At 40.7% G+C, this 21,487-nt stretch overlaps 2 protein-coding genes across 2 annotated transcripts; both read right to left on the bottom strand.

The window, feature by feature from the left end:
- Positions 1 to 1,446: 1,446 nt before the first annotated feature.
- LOC110318433 (olfactory receptor 5C1) lies at positions 1,447 to 2,431 on the bottom strand. Its single transcript, XM_021193488.1, has one exon. It carries the CDS (start codon positions 2,429 to 2,431, stop codon positions 1,448 to 1,450), a length of 984 nt encoding a protein of 327 aa, XP_021049147.1. The 3' UTR covers position 1,447.
- Positions 2,432 to 18,195: 15,764 nt separating this feature from the next.
- On the bottom strand, positions 18,196 to 19,122 carry LOC110318440 (olfactory receptor 1G1-like). Its single transcript, XM_021193494.1, has one exon. The coding sequence runs from the start codon at positions 19,093 to 19,095 to the stop codon at positions 18,196 to 18,198; it is 900 nt and encodes a 299-aa protein (XP_021049153.1). The 5' UTR covers positions 19,096 to 19,122.
- Between the last annotated feature and the right edge of the window lie 2,365 nt (positions 19,123 to 21,487).

The following is a 21,487-nucleotide window of genomic DNA, read 5'->3' as shown; positions in this document are numbered from 1 at the left end:
AAGAGCTCTACTTCTAGAGAGTTCACTGTGCCCCAGGACTTGAAGAATTGTAGTGATCACTGTCCACGTGGTCAAGGTTATGGTATTTCTTTTCTGAACCCCAATATTACCTTTGGATAGTATATCATGACACAAAACACTCATGATGCCAGCCTTGCCTCTCCATATGTTAATCTGAGATTGTTTCTAATCTGTAATGAAATTTAGCTACTAAGTCCTACTCTTAAACATGAAGAAAAATTTAACTCAAAAATTTAAATTAAAGTGGCTTAAATGTCGATCAGATACCTAGAATATTTATGTGTCTAACTCGGTGTTTTCTTTCCTTTCTTTCTTTCTTTCNTTCCTTCCTTCNTTCTTTCTTTCTTTCTTTCTTTCTTTCTTTCTTTCTTTCTTTCTTTCTTTCTTTCTTTCTTTCTTTCTTTCTTTCTGTTTTTCGAGACAGGGTTCCTCTGTATATCCCTGGCTGTCCTGAAACTCACTTTGTAGACCAGGCTGGCCTCGAACTCAGAAATCCACCTGCTTCTGCCTCCCAAGTGCTGGGAACAGAAGGCCATAAGGGATAACTTACGTTTAGAGATATTGCTCATGTGGATATCTGGTATGAGTCAGCTAAAACATGACTGACACTGGACAGTCAGAAGGGCCATGAGTCAGCACAAAATAGCTGACAATGCATGTCTGAGAAACCCCCAAAGTGAGTAGTGATATCTGCTATGTAACTATTCCTGCCTGTATAAATGTGGCCTTTAGCCAGCGGCTGGGATTTCTTTGCCTTTGCTTTAGCTGTTGCCAGCCTGTGTGTCTGTCTCTCTGTAGTCACAATACCTCCTTCCTTGTGGCCTGTGTGTGGGTCTGTGCCTACCTGGATGCTGGCCTGTGTGTGTCAGTGTGTGCCTTCATAGTAGCCTGTATGTTGGTGAATCAAGTGTGTCTCATCTGCCTGTGGACCCTCGTGGTTGCAGAGACACAGCACATATACCCTTCAAGGGAGGGTATTTGTTTCATCATATTCAGTCCTGCTCTGGCATGAATGGGTTCTGAAGATGTTTTCCTGAAGTTCTGAGCAGCAAAGAGCTTACCCATTGGCAATGAAAAAAAATGTGAATGGGCAGACATCTAGGGATAATTGGAGTTAAGGTAGATCTCATTCTGAGTTTCTAGAAATTAGCATCTTATATTCTCTGGTAGAAGTGAATTCTGATGTCTCACTAGGTGACATCTAGGAACTTAAGTGTTTTGAATACTGAGGAACTCAAGGCAGGTCCATAGCAACATTACCTGGTCTTGGTGCATTTTTTTAGGTATTGCTCTAGAATACCCCAGGTTTCTGCTTCCGTCTGTGAATTTTAATTTCTCTCCCCTTTTGTAGTCCCTTCAATAATGACAGGAGACACCTGAGTCAGAGGAACACCGATCTTTACTCACAATGACAATGTCTTCATCTTTAGGGAGCTTCCTGTGACCAGTCACGAGTGCTCCGCCCCGGGCAGCAGAATCTATGCCAAGTGCGCTGGAAGGCTTCCTTGACTTCCTTGTTTCTAAGACTGTAGATGAGTGGGTTGAGAGCTGGGATGACGAGAGTATAGAACACAGATGCCATCTTGTCCGTGTCCAGGGCATAGCTGGAGCTGGGACGCAGGTACATGAAAATAAGGGTCCCATATAGTATGGCCACAGCTGTGAGGTGAGAGCCACAAGTGGAAGCTGCCCTCCGACGGCCCTCAGCTGACTGCATGCGGATCACAGCAACAGCGATGAATCCATAAGACACAGCAATAGCCAACACCGTGGCTGTCTGGATAAAGCCACAGACAGCAAAAAGGAGGAGCTCATTGAGACTGGTGTCGTTGCAGGAGATGGCAAGCAGTGGAGGAATATCGCAGAAGAAGCTGTTGACTTCCAGGGAGCCACAGAAGCTCAGGCGGAAGGTGAAAGTTGTATGTACAAAGGCACTCACTGCTCCACCCAGGCCTGATGCCCCAAGGAGGGCCAGGCATAGACGTGGTGACATAATTGTGGTATAGAGGAGAGGGTTCCCAATGGCCACATAGCGATCATAGGCCATGACTGCTAACAGGCAGCACTCAGCATCGGCCAACCCCGCAAAGACAAACATCTGGAGGGCACAGGCTACATAAGGGATGGTGGCACGGGACAGTAGGAGGTCAACCAGCATCTTGGGGCCAATGGCAGAGGAATAGAAAGTATCCAGCAGGGCGAGGTTGGCCAGGAAGAAGTACATGGGTGTGTGGAGCCTGGCATCTATACGAATGAGTAGCACCATGCCCACATTTCCCAGCAGGCTGACGAGGTAGATGGGCAGGAATATCAGGAAGAGGGTCACGCGCATGTCCCAACGATCTGTGATCCCCAAGAGAATGAACTCAGCAGGCATAACTCTGGACCAGGTGAAGTTCTCTGAGCTCATTTTGCTGGGTGGAGTCTAAGAAAGAAAGCAAGAGGGGGAATGAGAGAAAAGCTATGCCCATCACGGGAGAGAGAGAGAGTACTGAATCCCCGGGTCTAGTCTTAACTGGACAAAATTGCTCACATAACATTTGGCAAACTGTATGACTGTCACACACTGTTCCTAACACTGAGAAACCTGCAGGTTCATCTTCACAAGAGCAGACATTTCTTTAGTATGGTTTTTGAGGTTTGTTTAAAGGAACCCTTCCCATTGGATCAGGCCTGAGAAGGGAGTGAGCAGGTGTCTTAGGAAAACGAGGTGTGAAAGAAGCAAGGATGTGAATGTTTGGTCTCTGCTTTTCTGAGCCTTATTTATTTATTTTTCTCTCTGTATCACGAGGGGAAAGCAGCACGGATAAGCAGTAAGATAACGCATGTGAAGAGTCTCATACGGAGTCTGGAGCATAACAGGCTTCCAGTGAAGGTTGAGCGAACAGAATCAGGTACACTGGTTCAATACAGGCATGAAACAGCTTTAAGGCAATCAGAAGCAGTGGACGTCTTGATAGGAAATGCTGCTTCACACTCCCGTGTCTTCTCATTTATTCCTTTTATCTAAGACCTGTTTCTTTGTTTATCTCCAGTGTGAAACCCACCGGTGACCTACCCAAAGGAAACTAGACATCTCCCTCACCTGTGCCTGCTGCAGCATATCTCCATTGGACTATCTCACACATTGAATTAATGAATTAATTTTGAGATAAGATCTATGTAGCCCTGGCTCTCATGGAAGTCACTATGTATAAGCCAGACAGACTTTGATCTCACGAGATTTGCCTGTCACTGCCTTCCGAGTGTTGAGATTAAAGGTGTGTACCACTACACGTGGTTTAAAAATATTTTAAAATTAAAGTGACTTTTAGAATTATTTGTTTTATACTTAGATGCATGTGAGTCTGTGCATGTGTGTGAGTGCTCAAAGAGGATAGAGGCATCAGATTCCTTCAAACAGAAGTTAAAAGTGGTTATAATCTACTTGACGTGGGTGCTGGGAATTGAATTCAGGTCCTCTGGAAAAGCAATGTATACTCTTAATGGCTGAGCTCTAAATGGTTCTAAAGCCCTTACTAATTTTTTTTTAATTTGTTAATAACCTATGTACATTAAGGAACAGAATGTGACATTATGGTCTATGTACACACATTAGAAAGACTCAGTCAACAGTAGAACATAATAGAAGACCCAGAGATACACCCACACAACCAGACACTTAAATTTTGACAAACATTTGAAAAATATACACTGGGAAAAGACAGTCTTATCAACAAATGGTGCTGACAAAACCCACATAAGAATGAGAGCTCACAGGGACTAAACCACCAACCAAAGAGTACACATGGAGGGACCCATGGCTCCAGCCGCATATGTAGCAGAGGATGGTCTCGTTGGACATCAATGGGAGGAGAGGCCCTTGGTCCTGTGAAGGCTCGATGCCCCAGTGTAGGGGAATGCCAGGACAGGGAAGTGGGAGTGGGTAGGTTGGTGAGCAGGGGGAGGGGAGATGAGAAAGGGAGTTTTTGGAGGGGAAACCAGGAAAGGGGATAACATTTGAAATGTAAGTAAAGAAAAATATCTGATAAAAAATGTTAAAGAATGAGATTAGATCCCTATGTCTTTACCCTGCATAAAACCAATTCAAACTGGATCAAAGACCCTCATCTGAAACTACTAAAAGCACATTCAAGGAAAATACGGTAGGATATAGGTATGGCCAACACATTTCTGAATCTAAACTACAATAGAGTGGGAAACTGCCTCAAGAACTGACAAATGAGCATTTTGAAATGCAAATGAAGGAAATATCTAATAATAAAAAAAAAAGTAAAAAAGAGATCTCATGAAATTAAAAAACTTCTCCACAGCAAAAGAACATAATAACAGAATGGAGAGACAGACTGCAGAATGGAAGAAAAAAAACTATCAGTAAATGGGCCAACAATTGGAACAGTCAGTTCTCAAAATAAGGTATAGAAATGGACACTTTAACACATGTCTAATATCTCTAACCGTCAAAGAAATGCAAATTAAAATGTCTTTGTTTTTAAAATTTCATCTGACTCTCCTTTGAATGGCCACTACCAACAACATAAAGCACGATAAATATGGGTAAGATGTAGGCAGAGAGAAACCCTTATCCACTGTTGTGGGAGTGCAAACTAGTATAAGCAGTTACAGAAAGCAATGTGGAGGCTTCCCAAAAACTAAAGCTTAATGACTACAGTGCCCGCCTGACCCACTCCTGGACTCACAGGACTCTATATCTCATCGAAGAAATACAGGCAGGAGATTAGGTAACAGGAGGAGGGATCATTCAGAGATGAGAGACAGCTGTAGTTGAAAGACTAGCAGCTCTTCAGCCCACCCAAGCTTCCCTCGGGCAAGGGTGCACGCTCTCAAAGGCTAGTGTTTGTATAAACCTGGGAGAGGTGGGTGCTTTGTTAAGACAGTGGATCACTGAAGAGCTCATTTTAGCTCTTTCCTCACTTCTTTTTGGCTCCGGGAGCCAGGCCACAAGCGAGATACTGCTTCTTTGTATCGGTCCCTTAAACAGTCCCCTTCCCTGTTACTATCCATGTGTCTCTGTACAGTGCAGTGTAAATAAACACGGGAACCCCCAGCTTCTGCCTTCTAGACTCAGATCCACACCTGCTATGCTTGCATATCCATGTTCATTGCTGATTTTTTACAATAGCTAAGATGTATGATCAGCCTGGATGCCCATCAACAAATGAATAGATAATGAAAAATCTGATCCATGTTAGTCAGCCATGAAGAAAAGTATCATTCTGCCATTTGCAGGAAAATGGAAGAAACTGTAGACATTGTATTTAACGAAATGGGAATGAGGCTCCAGCCTCACTCAGACTTATATACCGTCCATGAATGAAATCAACTGCTGATGGCCAACCCCTTGTGGATTTTGTTTTTTCCACATGAAAAACAAATACCACTCACCTTTACAAACTGAGGGGAAGCTCTGCCTCGGATATCTCTCCATTTCTCCATCTGTAGGATGGGAAAAAACGATAACAGAACTTTGAAGTTGCTATGAATTCAGAGTCCTCTGAAACTTCTTCGTCCTATGTAACTTCTCAGGTTCAGGCAAACCAGGATGGCTACTACCCACGCTTAGCAAAACATAACGCAGTCTTCCTAGGAGATGAGGATCTTGAGGAAGGCTCATACTGGATCCACCTTACCTGAAGAAGGGACTTGCCTTCATGCATCTGACTTTCTACCTCCTGAAGCATTCACTGAGAACATCCTGACCACCTGGGCCACTGTCTTTTGGCTTCTAGCTTTCCCTTCTCTTAATATTCCTTAGGGATTTTTTTTTTTTAAAGCTGGGATGGCTGTGATGGACATAGCAATCACATTGTTTTTTTCTGATCTCTGCTCCCACTGCCTCAAGTCATTTCCTTCCTCTGTTTATAACAATTCTACCTGGAACATTGTACTCCAAAGAAGGCAAAAGCCTCATAGCTGCAAGGAACACAGAATCGAGCTATGAACTATGGCTTCCTTGTCTATTCTCCAACGATGTCCTGTCTCTAGGTCTCTCTCTTTAGTCTCTTATCTTCAGATTGAGTACTTTGGTCTGGATCAGTGGATCTAGCTCCATGCCATGGTCTGGTGCCATCAGGATTTATGATGAACTTTGTGAAAAGCTGATTATTATAGACAGTGCTCATAGATTCTCAACAACTATTCTAGAGTGAGGTTCAGAAGTCTGCAGTGGAAAAAAAAATACTGATTCTCTTACATAGCTGACCTGGATCTTGCTGGCAGCTCTCCTCAGCTACTATCATGTATGACAGCTGGTTAGAGATCTCATCGAGTGCAGTATCTCAGAAAAATTTGCAACTTGAGAGTCTGCATTTCCAGCAAAGCCCCAGAGGGTGATGCTTTTGCTGCTGTTGGCTTGGGCACTGTAGATACCCTGTGTGATAAGGAGCAGTACTTCCAGGGGTGACTTCAGGTTTCCTATTTTTCTGGACAGATCTTTTAACTCTTTTCTGCAAGTTTCCCTCCTTTTGTGAAATTCCTCTACACAGGCCCCACTTCAATATGGTGAGGACAGACTGGCATTTCTCAATGTGTAGTTTGTCCTTTCCTTAATTTGGAATTTTTAGCTTATTTCTCCCCAGTGTACAGGCGATTAGTATGTCTTTTCCCTCATACCAGTAATGTTATGAGCTATGGGTTTAAGAACATACCAAGAAATAGAGGTGTTCGGAGAGGTTTTGTAGCAGAGGAACTTCAGCCCAGCCTTTGAGGTAACAGTGACAGAGGAAGGCAACAGGGTTGTGTCCCACCGAAGAAGTGAAAACAGGGGGACTTAAAATCTTCCTGGCCCTGAGGGAATGACCTATTTCTGTTTTCTTCCTGCTTTCTTCTTTCCACACTGTGGTTCCAGAGTCCTTGGAGACCCTTGCCTCCATATCCTTTGGGGACTCTGTGACAGCTGGTAGGGACTACTAAGGAAAACTCACTCTTTATTTTACCCCTGGGTCTATTTTAGAAGTTTGGTTGAATGGGTCCCCAGGCTTTGATTGAGTCTCTTTGGCTCAATTTTACATACCCATCCAATACACAAACATATATTTTAATGTGTTATTATTAAGCACTATTATTATTATCCTTAAAAATTTTAAGCCCTTCTACATAAGTTCACTTTTTGTAGTTTTAATAAATTACAGTGTTCCTCATGTTTGTAATGCTTACCACATCCTTTTTGTTTGTTTGCTTGTTTTTTTTTGTTTTTCGAGACAGGGTTTCTCTGTGTAGCCCTGGCTGTCCTGAAACTCACTCTGTAGACCAGGCTGGCCTCAAACTCAGAAATCTGCCTGCCCCTGTCTCCTAAGTGCTGGGATTAAAGGCGTGCACCACCACTGCCCTACTTCACCACATCCTTGTCTGACACTTACACTCATCTTTTTTGTTACAGAGCAAGCTCCAATGTCACAAGCAGGAAGGGTCCCTGCCTCTGAGGCAGAGTTATTCCTTCTCAGTATATCTACCTTGGAGATAGGATCTTTCTATGTGTCCCATTCTGACTGGAGTGTGATGGAATATCAGGGTATTTTAACTTCCACTTTCCTGATAGTTAAACATATTGAACATTTATTAGCATTTCTTCTTGAGAACTAGCTATTCAATTTATCTGCTTATTTATTGATTGGATGATTTGTCAGTGCTGAATTTGTTGATTATTTTAATAGATTCTAGATACAGATTTACACGTCAGAGGTGTAATTGGAGAAGGTTTTTCTCCTATCATGCAGATTATTTGTTCACTCTGCTGATTTTTTCTTCATTGGGCAGTAGCTTTTTAAAGAGACTTTGAACTTTGGACTTTTAATGTTGTTGAGACTGGTATAGACTATGAGGACTTTTAAAGTTGCACTAAATGCATTTTGCATTATTCTATGTTTATGTATGCCCCCCCATAGACTCATGTGTTTGAACAAGTCTATGGGGGCCAGGGAGTGGAATGTGATGGTTTGTATATTCTTGGACCAGGGAGTGGCACCATTTGGAGATGTGGCCTTGTTGGAATAGGTGTGACCTGGTTGGAATAGGTGTGTCACTGTGGGTGTGGGCATAAGATCCTCACCCTAGTTGCCTGGTCAGTCAGTCTTCCACCAGTGGCCTTTGGATGAGTATGTAGAACTCTTATCTCTGCCTGAGCCATGCCTGCCTGGATACTGCCATGCTCCTACCTTGATGATAATGGACTGAACTTCTGAATCTGTAAGCCAGCCCCAATTAAATGTTGTTTTTTATAAGACTTGCTTTGGTCATGGTGTAATGCATAATTACATACTCACAGGAGTAAAACCCTAATTAAGATACTTGTTTTAATAATCTTTCTTTGTTTTTTACATTTGAGGTTTTGACTGTTGTGATGGGAAGAATTTATTTTCTGGTCCAGTCTATTTGGAGTTCTGTAGGCATCTTGTATGTTCATGGGCTTCTCTTTCTATAGGTTAGGGAAGTTGTCTTCTATAATTTTGTTGAAGATATTTACTGGCTCTCTAAATTGGGAATCTTTGCTCTCTTCTATACCATTATCCTTAGGTTTGTTCTTCTCATTGTGTCCTGGATTCCCTGGATGTTTTGGGTTAGGAGCTTTTTGCATTTTGCATTTTGCATTTTCTTTGACTGTTGTGTCACTGTTTTCTGTGGTATCTTCTGCACCTGAAATTCTCTCCTTGTATTCTGTTGGTGATGCTCATGTCTATCACTTCTGATCTCTTTTTTAGGTTTTCTATCTCCACTGTTGTCTCACTGTGTCAATTGTTTTATTTCTTTATGTTTATGAAGCTGTGATTTTTTTTTCATCATGGTAGCTACACAGTGGTGTCATTAGGGCAAAAAGACAGTTGGATAAAAATGGACCCTTCTATGGTGACACATCTTTATTGTTTCTATTTCCATTTTTAGATCCTGGATCATTTTGTTCATATCCTTCTGTTTGGTTGTATTTTCCTGTAATTATTTAAGGGATTTTTGTGTTTCCTCTTTAAGGGCTTCTATCTGTTTATCTATGTTCTCCTGTATTTCTTTAAGGTGCTTATTTATGCCCTTCTTAAAGTCCTCTATCATCATGAGACGTGATTTTAAATCTGAATCTTGCTTTTCCAGTGTGATGGCATATCCAGGAATTGCTATGGTAGGAGAACTGGGTTCTGATGATACCAGGTAGCCTTGGTTTCTGTTGCTTATATTCTTCACTTGCCTCTTCCTATCCAGTTATCTCTAGTGCGACCTGCCCTCACTGTCTTTTCCTGGATCCTGGTAGTGTCACAACTCCTCAGAGTCAAGCTGGCTTTCCTTCAGTCTGTGCTCCTCTCTTTGTCCCTGAATTTCCATGAAATAGGAACAATTCTGGGTTAAAAATGTTAAGATGGGTGGATGGTCCCATACCTCATCTGGGGACCATGCCTATCTACTGGAGGTGGACTCTACAGGATCTATCTCCCTTTTGCTGGGTATTTCAGCTAAAGTCATCCCCGTTGGGTCCTGGAAGCCTCTCACTTTGCTGGTGTCTGGGACTTTCTAATGGTTCCTCCCCTTCCCCCACCCCACACTGCTACATATTTCTATTCATTTTCCTGATCCTCTGTACTTCTCTCCTGTCTCTTCCCATACTGATCCTGTCACTTCTCTCTGACCTCCTTCTCCCTCCCTCCCTCCCTCCCTCCCTCCCAGGCCTCCCTCTCTCTGCTTCCTGTGATTATTTTGTTCCCTTTTTTAAGTAGGATTGATGCATCCATAGTATGACCTTCCTCCTTGTTAAGCTTCACATGGTCTGTGAGTTGTATTGTGGGTATTCTGAGCTTTTGGGTTACTATACACTTATCATATAACATGTATGTCTTTTTGTCTGGGTTACCTTACTCAAGATATTTTCTATTTCCATCCATTTGCCTAAGAATTTCATTAAATCATTGTTTTTAATAGCTGAGTAGCACTCCATTGTGTAAATATACCACATTGTCTGTATGCATTCTTTTGAGAGACATCTGGGTTGCTTCCAGCTTCTGGCTATTATAAATAAGGCTGCAGTGAACATAGTGGAGTACATGTTCTTGTTATATGTTGGAACATCTTTTGGTATATGCCCAGGAGTGGTATAGCTGGGACTTCAGGTAGAACTATTTCCAAATTTCTGAGGATCTGCCAGATTATTTTCAAAAGTAGTTTTACCAGCTTGCAATCCCACCAACAATGGAGGAGTGTTCCTCTTTCTCCTCATCCTCATCAGCATCTGCTGTCACCTGAATTTTTGATTTTAGCCATTCTGATTGGTGTGAGGTGGAATCTCAGGGTCACTTTGATTTGCATTTCCTTGATGACTAAATATGTTGAACATTTCTTTAGGTGCTTCTCTGTCATTTGAGATTCCCCAGTTGAGAATTCTTTGTTTAGCTCTGTACCCCATTATTAATAGTGTTATTTGGTTTTCTGGAGTTTACCATTTTGAGTTCTTTGTACATTTTGTGTATTATCCCTCTATCAGATATATAGGGTTGGTAAACATCTTTCCCAATCTGCAGGTTTTTACAGTTTCCATAGTTTACCATGTTGTTGATTTCTATTTTATCCCACAATTATTCTAAAAGATGCAAGTGGTTACTCTGATTTTTTTTGTATTTTCCAGACTTGCTTTATGGCCTAAAATGTGATTTATTTTAGAGAGGAAGGCCTCACCTGGCCTCAATGGGAGGGTCTTGTGAATATTTGATGCCCCAACATAGGGGAATGCTAGGGCAGTGAGGCAGGAGTATGTGGGTGTGTGGGTGAGCACCCTCATAGAAACAGTGGGGAGGGGATGTAATAGGGGGTTTTCATAGGGGAAACCAGGAAGGGGAATAAGATTAGAAATGTAAGTAAGTAAAATAACCAATAAAAAGGTAAAAAAAGCAAAAAAGAAAAAGTTCATTGAACTTCTGAGGAGACTATGGAATCCACACCTGTTGGCTAGAATAGTCTCTACATGTCTGCTAAGATATTTGGTGTAGTTTAATTCTGAAGTTTATTGTTGAGGAGTTTTGTCCAGATGATCTGTATACTTCTAAGAGTTGGATATTTAGCATATATTTTCAGAATAGCTTACATTTCATTTTTAGCATAATATTTTATTGATTCCTTGGTAAAATCACTTATCCCCAATCACACTTATTCCCCAGTCCTTCAGTGTCTACCCCCCAAGTCTTGAGATAGCCCCCTGCAAAAAAAAAATAAAAAAATGAAAAAAGAAGTCCAATTTGTATTGTCTTTGTACTCACTGGAGCATGGTCAAACTTTTAGTGCCCTGCCCCTTAAATAGGACTGAGTCCTTCCCTCTCCCCCTACCCCCCACCAATAGCCATCAATTGTGGAAAGCTAACTTCAGCATCCTTGACTCAGTTTTTAAGGGTTCCATCTGGTCACTTCCTGTTTAGGCTGCTACCTGTTTTGGGTTGGGGTTGGGGTTGGAATTGGGGTTGGGGTGGGTGTAGGAATGGTCACAGAAGCCTTAGCTCAATTATTCTCAGGTCTTATTTCTTCATCCCCTTTCCTAAGTTGTTTTCAAATATCACCTCCTCAATGATGATTTTCTTCTGCTTAATATATAAGTACTAAATAATTTACTTAGTTAATAAGTAAATTTGTTCAGAGACACTTAATAAAAAATGTAAGATAACCACTGAAGTTCATGTAAGTATCGGCGTTGTCTGAGCTGCAGCCCGGGGCCATGTTGATGTCTGTGGAGTCAGATTGAAGTGAATAGCATGCCTTGCCACTTGAGGTCATGGGAATGTCTCCAGTCTAGGCTGCCTCCAAGGACCTTGATCTTACAGTAGCACAGGGCTGTGTTCCTGGTCTGTGCTGTTGCCACAAACCATGTAGAAGCCCAGGATCCAGTAGGAAAGAGGAAGAACGTTACTTTTACATTGATGTTGATGATTTCAGATGCATAGTTGAGAAAGAGGAACATGGAAGGGAAAAATGTTAATGAGAAGAACAAAAATCAGAAGGGACTCTACATTCCTGTTAGAATCATACAAAGCTATAGGCAAGGTAGACTATAGCTCTGACAGGAACACCTTAGAGCATCCAGTAAGATTAGGAAGAAAAGATTGGAATCCTATTAGATAGTAAGTGAACACTCAAGGTACTTGTCCAAATCTGTCTGTCAAACTCCTTTCAGCGAGTGTGAGACTTTGGGAATTAATTATAAGGTGCATCTGCTTCCTTGTGTTGTTCTAGTCTATTTTGTTTGTTTATTTGTTGAAATTGTGTTATGTTATATATCTCAGAATAGTCTGGAACTCACACTCCATTTTTCTGCTTTCACCTCTTGGGTATTCAGAGTACAAGTGTGTGTAAACACATCAGGTGGATGCTTCTTCTTCTTTTATAATATTAGGAAATATAAGAGTAGGTGAAAAGATGTGGTGCCTCAGTAGAAAAGCTAATTATGTTCAAGTGATTAATCCAGCAGGCTGATGTGAGAGGCCACTTGATGCACATTTGAAATTTAATGCAGATGAGACTGAAGAGGGGAAATTATTAGATTAAGAAACAGCATTAGAAGAAAGGACTTGAGGAGGTGATCATGTATAGATATAAGTGGATGATTTTCAATTTATATATGCTGCAAAGAGGGAGCAGAGATCTGGAAAGAGCTCTGTGGTTAAAAGGGCTTAAAGCATTTACAGAGATTCTGAGTTTAGTTTCCATCACTCACAGGGCCTAAAAGTCAAGTTCCAGGGGATCCAGTGCCTTTTTCTGTCCTCAGTGGACATACAATGTACATAAACTCAGATAGTTAAACATACACACATACACACACACACACATACACACACACACACACACACACACACACATACACATACACACACTAAACAACTCTTTAAAAAGAAGTAATAACTTTTGTAGAGAGAGGGACATGAAAGAAGTAACAATGTCCGTGTTTGTTATTCTAAAAATCACGCATTGTTGCATTAAAAACATACATGAGAGAATATCAATGAGTTGCATAAACTTTTTATTAAAAAAACTTTATTTTAATTACAGTAGAATTACATCACTTTCCCTCTTTCCTTTCCTCTTATTCCCTCCCAATTACCCTCCCTAAAGAACTTCCTAAATTCCACCACTGTCAAATTCATAGCCTTGTTTTTATTATCATTGTTTTACACACACACACACACACACACACACACACACACACACACACACACACAAACACACATAAAACCTGCTGAGTCTTTTTGGGCCAGCCATATTGTAGGGGCAGAGAGTAGTTGGGATTATTGTGGGATCGTAGTTTTTAAGTATTTCCTACAATATACCTAGGTTGTTTTTCTACACTATTCTTGTTCTTTCAGACAAAGTGCACACTTTACTTCTTGGTGCTAGAGTTACTGTATTTAGGTCAATGCATACAAATGCATTTCTTTTTATCCAAGTTTGAACTAAATTCCTAAATCTAGTGACTTCACCAAGGTCCACATATCCAAATAATCTTGCAAATGATACTTGACCTTGGACACGATTTTGTCTTATTACCCTGTGACCATAAAAGGCTTACTCCATAAGCCACTTTTTTTTTTTTTGCCTGTTAACATTTTGTGGCCATTTTCTTGGATTACATTCTCTCCTCAGCTAAGTAGTCTCCATGACTCCAAGTCTCATTCATGTCTTTGTTCCTTAGCCTGTAAATAAAAGGTTTAGCATTGGAGTGACCATTGTATTTTAACAGAAGCCACCATTTCCAAATCTGTTGAGTAGGAAGATGGTGACTAGAAATATACTAGAAGAGGGTTTTCTAGAAGAGGGTAGCCACTGAGAGTTGCAAATAAGGAAGAATTTGTTTTTTACTGCCGAGAGGATCATCTTCAGAATGATTGGCCAGGGTCATCCAAATGACCCTAAAACATAATAGATTATTGATGCAGTCCCTGGTTGCTTCTCAGGGGTTGAAGGTGGTTTCTAATCCTGAAAACACCATGGCATACGTAGGGTATAAGGCTCGGATCATGTGGGTTGGATCTGACTTTGGCAGATGTGTATAATTCCTTTCTACATTATAAATCTTACCCTTCTACCTACAGGTACAGTTACCACCTCTCATCAAAGAAGCATCTGTTTACAGCAAATGAAGACTACTATTGAAAACTACAATTGGACAGAATGTGGACATCAACTGACCACCCATAGCTCAACCTTAATAGATACATGTCAAATACATCATAGTTCTTGCATTAGTGGCTCAGGGAACATGGCAGGTGAGGGGCAACAAGATAGCAAGAGTCAGAACACCTGGAGGTCTGTTGTGAAAGTCTTAGAAATAGCTGCATACCCAGTACAAGGGGAGTGCCATGGTCAGGAAGCAGGAGTGGTTGGGTCTGGAGCGGGGGTGGGGGTGGGGGGGGAAGCTATAGGGGACTTTCAGGATAGTATTTGACGTGTAAATGCAGAAAATATCTAATGAAAAAAAAAAAAAAGAAATAGCTGCATAAACAAGACAAGAAGCACTGTGATAGCAATAGACATGCTAATTTTCAGGGTTTGACCCCTAGACAAAGAACTGAGGTCAACTAACAGCTGCTGGGAGAAGGAGAATCAGTCTTTACCAGTGATGAGCCACTTGGTCAATCATGACCATATACACACAAACAACAAAAAAGACCCAGCAGGTTTTATGTGTGTTTGTGTATGTGTGTTCGTGTGTGTGTGTGTGTGTGTGTGTGTGTGTGTGTGTGTGTGTGTATGTGTAACAATAATAATTAAAAAAAGATGCTATCAACTTGACAGTGGTGGAATTTAGGAAGTTCTTTAGGGAGGGTAATTGGGAGGGAATGGAAGGAGGAAAGGAAAGAAGGAAAGTGATGTAATTCTACTGTAATTAAAATAAAGTTTGTTTGTTTGTTTGTTTGTTTTTGTTAAAATAAAAAAGGAACCTGTGTTGATGGAATGGGAAGATTGTGCATCAGAAAAAGGATGAAAAGTGGCCAGGGGTGTTTAAGGTGAAAAAAGAGTAAAGGTGAGACACAATTTAGCTGATTAAAATTTGGGGAGTTTAAGTGGGAGGCAGCACAAGATAACAAAATAAGTATGAATTTTGGTCTAGAAAGACCTATTTTACCTATTATGTGCAGCCAAGGCCTTTTTTGTTTCAAGTTGTCTGTGAAGCTAGCCTTCATTGGCTTTGAGATTGTCACATCACAGCTCTTTACAGTACTGGTTTTTTCTGGTAGTCCCATTTTAAGTGAAGACATACTCAAGTGGGTGTATGAGTGATTTCCTAGTCTATAGTTCCTTCCAATTTGGTTTGCTTTTATGCATGCTATTTCAGTGAAAAAAACAAAAAACAAAAAACAAAAAACAAAAAACAGACCACGAGAAAATGGAAAAAATGCTGACTTTTTAAAGAACTCCACATGCATAGAATGTTTTAATTCTTCTCTTAGCATAAGAAATCACAAGGAAGGAGACATTCTGATATGACAATATGCAATGGAAATCTTTAGATGTAGCTATTAACAAAGTGAAAAGATAATGAATGATGTGGGAACACCAAGACAACAAATGCAGAGAGGATATAATATTCTAATATGCTTTTAACTGTGGTACAGTTCAGTAGTTCATACTATTTTATTCTTTTAAGAGGGACTCTATTACTCCCTACTAGTGCCCGTGAAAGGCATCTTCCACCTCACTCTGTTAGCTTCCTTCTTCTAGTTGAAATAGTTTTAGTGGGAGAAAAGGAGGCCCATAGCCAGTCTTATGAGCAATCAAACAGTTGCTTTGCCATCCACTATAGTACAGTGATACTCCCTTTTCACCTTTTTTCCTGATTCTTTCTTTTCCTTTCAAAATAAGATTATTTTCCTACCGTTATTATTTCTTTTACCAAGAAAGTATTGGTCATATTCAATAATATCTTCTTAATATTTGCTAGACCCATCATCAGATAGAGCAAAGTCAGGAGAGCAGTCCAGTTACAGATCAAATGGAGAAGCACACAGGGAATTATTTCTACATCATTTTCTTCATCAAAGCAAAACAAAGACAACCAGAAAAAAAGAACAGAAAGCTCCAACATAAACAGTAGTCTTATCAAAATGGAGGAATGGTGGGTGAGTACTTTAACATTTCTATTTTATGCTTTGTATTCTTACTATAATACATACATTGTTTTGCAACAGGCAACCACAAAAGAGAGGGAAAATGGAAAAGATCAGGTTTTCCTAGATAAGTATTGACCACACACTGTCGGAGCCTTTGACATGATCTCCTTTGGGTGACTTGGGAGCAGTCTTCTCCTCTACTGGGTCTGCATTACCATTTCTAGAATTAGTTTTTCTCTCTTATTCTCAGTAAAAAACTGTGTTTTCACCAGGGCCAAGAAGTGGGAGTGGGTGGGTGGGGTGTGGGGATATAGGGATATACATTTGAAATATAAATGAAGTAAATACCTAATAAAAAAATTGGAAAAAATAAAAAGCTTGTCTGACCTGGATTAAACAAACTGAGTTTTCCATTCAATTCTGTGAATGAACAACTTCCAAGGTCATGCCTGGAAATGGCCCTTGAAGTTTAGAGCATTTGACCCTAGTACTTTCTGTCCACATATCTTTCTAATTGAGTGACCTGTTATCTGTAGACTGAGTCATCACTACCCTCTGGTTTGAATGCTTTGGACAGTGGTTAGTTACTATTTATTATAAAAAGTAGTTCGGCATCCTTTTCCCCTGACTTCAATCTTTACAGCAGTTATTTTAGTAAGATTATTGTCTCAGTCATTTTTTATCACTATAAAGACATTTAGAAAATATTTTTATTATTATTATTATTATTTGGTTTTTTTCAAGACAAGGTTTCTCTGTATAGCCCTGGCTGTCCTGGAACTCACTTTGTAGACCAGGCTGGCCTTGAGCTCAGAAATATGCCTGTCTCTGCCTCCCAAGTGCTGGGATTAAAGGTGTGCACCACCATGCCCAGCTAGAAAATCTTATAAAGGAAAACATTTAATGAGGGACTTGTTTACTGTTTCAGAGGCTTGGTCCGTTCTCATCATGGCGGGAAGCATTGGGCATGTATGATGCTGGAGCAGTAGCTGAGAACTACATCCTGATCCTAAATACAAGAAGAGCAAGAGCAGGAGAGAGAGAGAGAGAGAGAGAGAGAGAGAGAGAGAGAGAGAGAGAGAGAGAGACAGACAGACAGACAGACAGACAGACAGACAGACAGACAGACAAAGAGAGACAGAAAGAGACTGGGCCAAAGTATGGGCTTTGGGAACCTCAAATGGCTGAATAACCCCAGACATACTTTCTTCAATAAGGCCATACATTCTAACTATTCTAACCCTACCAAAGAGTTCTACTTCTTGGTAACAAAGTATTCTAATATATGAGCCTCTGGTAGCTACTTTTACTCAGACTCACTTGTATTATGTGCTTGTGATACATACTTGTAACTCCAGCACCCAAGAGGCTGAAGCAGGAGGATCAATATTTGAGGTCAGCCTCAGCTACATAGCAAGTACCAGGAAACCCTAGTTTTCAACTAAGATCTTGTTTGAGAAATCAGAAACAACAAAGACCAAAACCCAAAACCTGTGTTTATAAATAGTTTTCTGGCTTCTTTTCAAAAGATCTCAAACAGACCAGCAATGCCTTTCCTGAGGATACAGCACTCAATAGTAACTGGCAAGCATGATGGCAGGCACCTCTTAGGCTCTGAGGTAAGCAAAGTCTCAAGCTTTATGAACAATGGTCCCAGTTGCAGTGTCCCCATCTGGTCAATGAAGTGCTAACCTTATTCTTCTTATTTTTTTTTTTTTTTTTTTGGTAAATTTTATTAGCAAACACGTCCTTTCTCTTAACCCAGCCCTGAAAAATCTTCCTGACATTCAGTAAGCTCAGGTTCAGATGTCAATATTACTAAAAGGCTTTAAGTAATTCTGATTAATGTCCTCTTTATCTGTTTTTCTTTCATCATTTCTGTCTTAAAGTCCCATAAGGATTTCTATTCCCCCCTTCTATCTTGGCCACCACTCTATGCTCAGTTCATGAATTCTAGTCCAGTCCTACCATTCCAGGCATTCTCCACTGGTCAAACATATTTGAGATGCTGAGCATTCATTTTTGCATTGAATCTGAGTTCTTCAAAAATTGTAATTAAAAAACATGGGCTTTGACTCTGAAGTATCAGAGATTACAGATTACAGTGTTTTCTCAAGCCAAACAGTTTCCACAAAGCTCCCTTCATGTCTTTGTTCCTCAAGCTGTAGATAAAAGGATTGAGCATGGGGGTGACCATTGTATAAACAATGGATGCCACTATTCCAGTGTCTGCTGAGTAGGAGGATGATGGCTGGAAATACACTAGAAAGAGAGTTCCATAGAACAGAGTGACCACTGTCAGATGTGAACCACAGGTGGAGAAGACTTTATGCTTTCCCCCAGAAGAGGGGATCCTGAGGATAGTGTGCATGATATGGGCATAAGAGACTAGGACACAAGTGAGAGGGAGCACACCTGAGAGAGCAGCTTCAGCAAATATCATGAGCTGAAAGGTATGGGTGTCTGAGCAGGCAAGCTTGAGGAGTGGGAGAAGATCACAGAAAAAGTGTGGAATGGAATGGGAGGCACAGAAGGAGACTTGAGCCATCTGGAGTGTGAGTGATAAGGCCAGGAGGTTAGAGCAGAGCCAGGATGTGGCCACCAGCAACAGGCATCTTTGGGGACACATGATAGTGGTGTAGTGTAGTGGAAGGCAGATGGCCACATAGCGATCATAGGCCATCACAGCCAATAGGAAGTCATCAAGCATGGTCAGTGTCATGAAGAAATACATCTGCAGAAGGCACCCAGTGTGGGAGATGGTTTGATGCTGGGTTTGGATGTTGGTCAGCACTTTGGGGACAATGGTGCAGGTGAAGCAGGTATCAATGAAGGACAGGTTGGCTAGGAAGAAGTACATGGGTGTATGAAGATGCTGGTCAGAGACAATGGCCAGGATGATGGCCAGATTCCCCAATAAAGTCACCAGGTACATTACCAAGAAGAGTGTGAACAGGAGAGGTTGCTGCTCTGGGTGGTCAGAGAAGCCCATAAGGAGGAAGTTGGAGATGATGGTTTGGTTTCTAGTTTCCTTTAAGGCAGAAAAATTATCAAGGATTTATATTAAGTTTACTGTCTTTTATATAGTTCAGTGATTCCAAAGACTTTTATAGTCCCCTGCTCTTTAGAGAGGCCACTGGCAATGACTACTACTTATAACTTTCAGTTTGTAAATATGTATGACTATTAGGACTATCAGGATGTCAATTGGTTTCTCCATCACTGTATTATGGCAAGTTCTCCACAAGATTGTTTGAATGAGTCTTAATTGGATTTTTCTCATATTCTCTCTCTCTGTGTCTCTGTCTCTCTCTCTTTTTCTGTCTATCTCTCTATCTCTCTCTGTCTCTCTCTTTATATGTGTATGAGTGTTCTACCTACTTGCATGTATGTGCACCACATGTATTCCTGGTGGCAACAGAGGCCAGAAAAGGGTGTTGGATATCCAGCAACTGGAGTCATAGACACCTGAGGGCCACTCTGTAAGTCCTAGGGACTGAACAAGGTCCTTTGCAAGAGCTTCCAGTGCTCTTAACTGGTGAGCCACCACTGCAGTCCCTAAACCATAATTTATACCTCTTTAGTCCTGGCTCCTTTATAAAGGTCCACAAGATTAGTTTCAACCTCAGTTCTGTAGGTCCATTTGATGCATTTTTTTCCTAAAATTTAGTAGATATTATCAAGTGTTTTTCTTTCTTCTACCCTCAGACCCCTCCCCCTGTCTCTCTTTCCCCACTTCTTCTTTTTTCTGTATGCATTTAAAGGAAGACAGAAAGAGAATAATTTCTTCACAGAGATGCTATCTGGGACTTAGACATGCTGGCATGCTTAGCCCCTTTGTGTCTTATCACCATGTAGTGAGTTAATGCTGTTGTGAACCTGAAAAGCACATCATTGTCATGATGCAACATTTTCACATCATTCTCGAAGACATCACCAACATCTTTCACTCTAGGATATGGACTCCCTAGAGATCAGAAATGCCATCTTCTCTGTGCTCCTCATTGTCAGGCTGACCTCCTTGGCTGCTTTCCTCTCCGAATCTCTGTTTTCACTTGCACGCACAACTTTTCTATAGTGTTTTTTTATAACAGAGATTGCACCTATGGAAAGCTGTCTTTCTGTCTGTCTCTGTCTGTCTCTTGGTGTGTGTGTGTGTGTGTGTGTGTGTGTGTGTGTGTGTGAGACTGTCAGGTTTAGTAGTCACTGGTGAGATGGTAGCCTGAGACATAATGGAATGGGAAACCTCAGCTCATTAGCTTCCAGTTCTGTTCCTCATGTGCCTTGTAAGTTTGGGGAATTATTTACCCATTTTGAATTCTGCTTTTCTGACCCACAAAATGTAGATAAAAACCTTACTTGAGCAGCCTGTTGAGAAGCCCAAATTCTGGGTTCATCTGAAGTTTCTTCATGAACCATAGGATCTAGCCTAAAGGAGAAATTTCAGGATTTCTGTTCAACTGTGTGGAGGGAAAAATGACCATTTAGTAACATCTGGTGCTAATGTCATGTGCATTTACTTTCTTGCAGTGTGACAGGATTTCCCTCATCTTTCCTCTGTATACGGATGTTGATGGCATCACTTAACATCTCTGATATTGTTTAATAATCTGCTTAAGTGGGATAAAAATCTGAAATCATAGAAGGTTATAACAATTAAATTTGATAATAACTTTAAAATATTTTAGATAAATCTAGCACATAGGAAGTACTAAGTAAAATATTATTGGAGTAATTAATAATTTTAATAAAAGAGGGTGTTCATTTTATTGTATTTTTTATTTCCTGAACATTGGGCTTATAGGTTAAGTATTAATATTTAATGAGAATTATTGGTATCATTTACATTATGACTTTCATCTTTGAGTTGTTGTGAATCTCAGAAGAATCCATGGAAAAGCATACATTTTTTCACGTATGAATAGCACACACCAACTTGTCAAGTAACTTAATTGTCATACACCACTAACGAATAGTATAGATTTCAGTTATTTGCCAGTTAACTGCTAGACCAAGAAGGAACTCATGAATATCAAGTTTTTTGATTAATATAAACTAAAATTGAAAACTGAGGTGATCCTAGGAGTGTCATAGTGTGCTAGGTCTCTCATATGCTAATCAGAAGACCCAGAAAATGGAAGAAGGGCAGAAAGAAAAGAGGAGTTTGTGCATAGTCTGTGTGTTTATGGAAACATATTTTATGAGTCATAGGTAGATTCTGTCCCCACTCTCCACTGTATTCCAGTCTTACCTGGAGATCTGGCCAGTCTCACAAAGAGCCTTTCCTACCAAGGTAGTTGAATTCACTGCCTCATTGTCACCCCAAGAAAACATGAATGCAGTCACAGTGTCTGTCTTGTTTGTAGATGCAGTGCAGACTGAAG

This window comes from Mus pahari, chromosome 3, assembly GCF_900095145.1.
Source record: "Mus pahari chromosome 3, PAHARI_EIJ_v1.1, whole genome shotgun sequence".
Lineage (NCBI taxonomy): Eukaryota > Metazoa > Chordata > Mammalia > Rodentia > Muridae > Mus > Mus pahari.
This window is presented reverse-complemented; position numbering and strand designations above follow the sequence as displayed.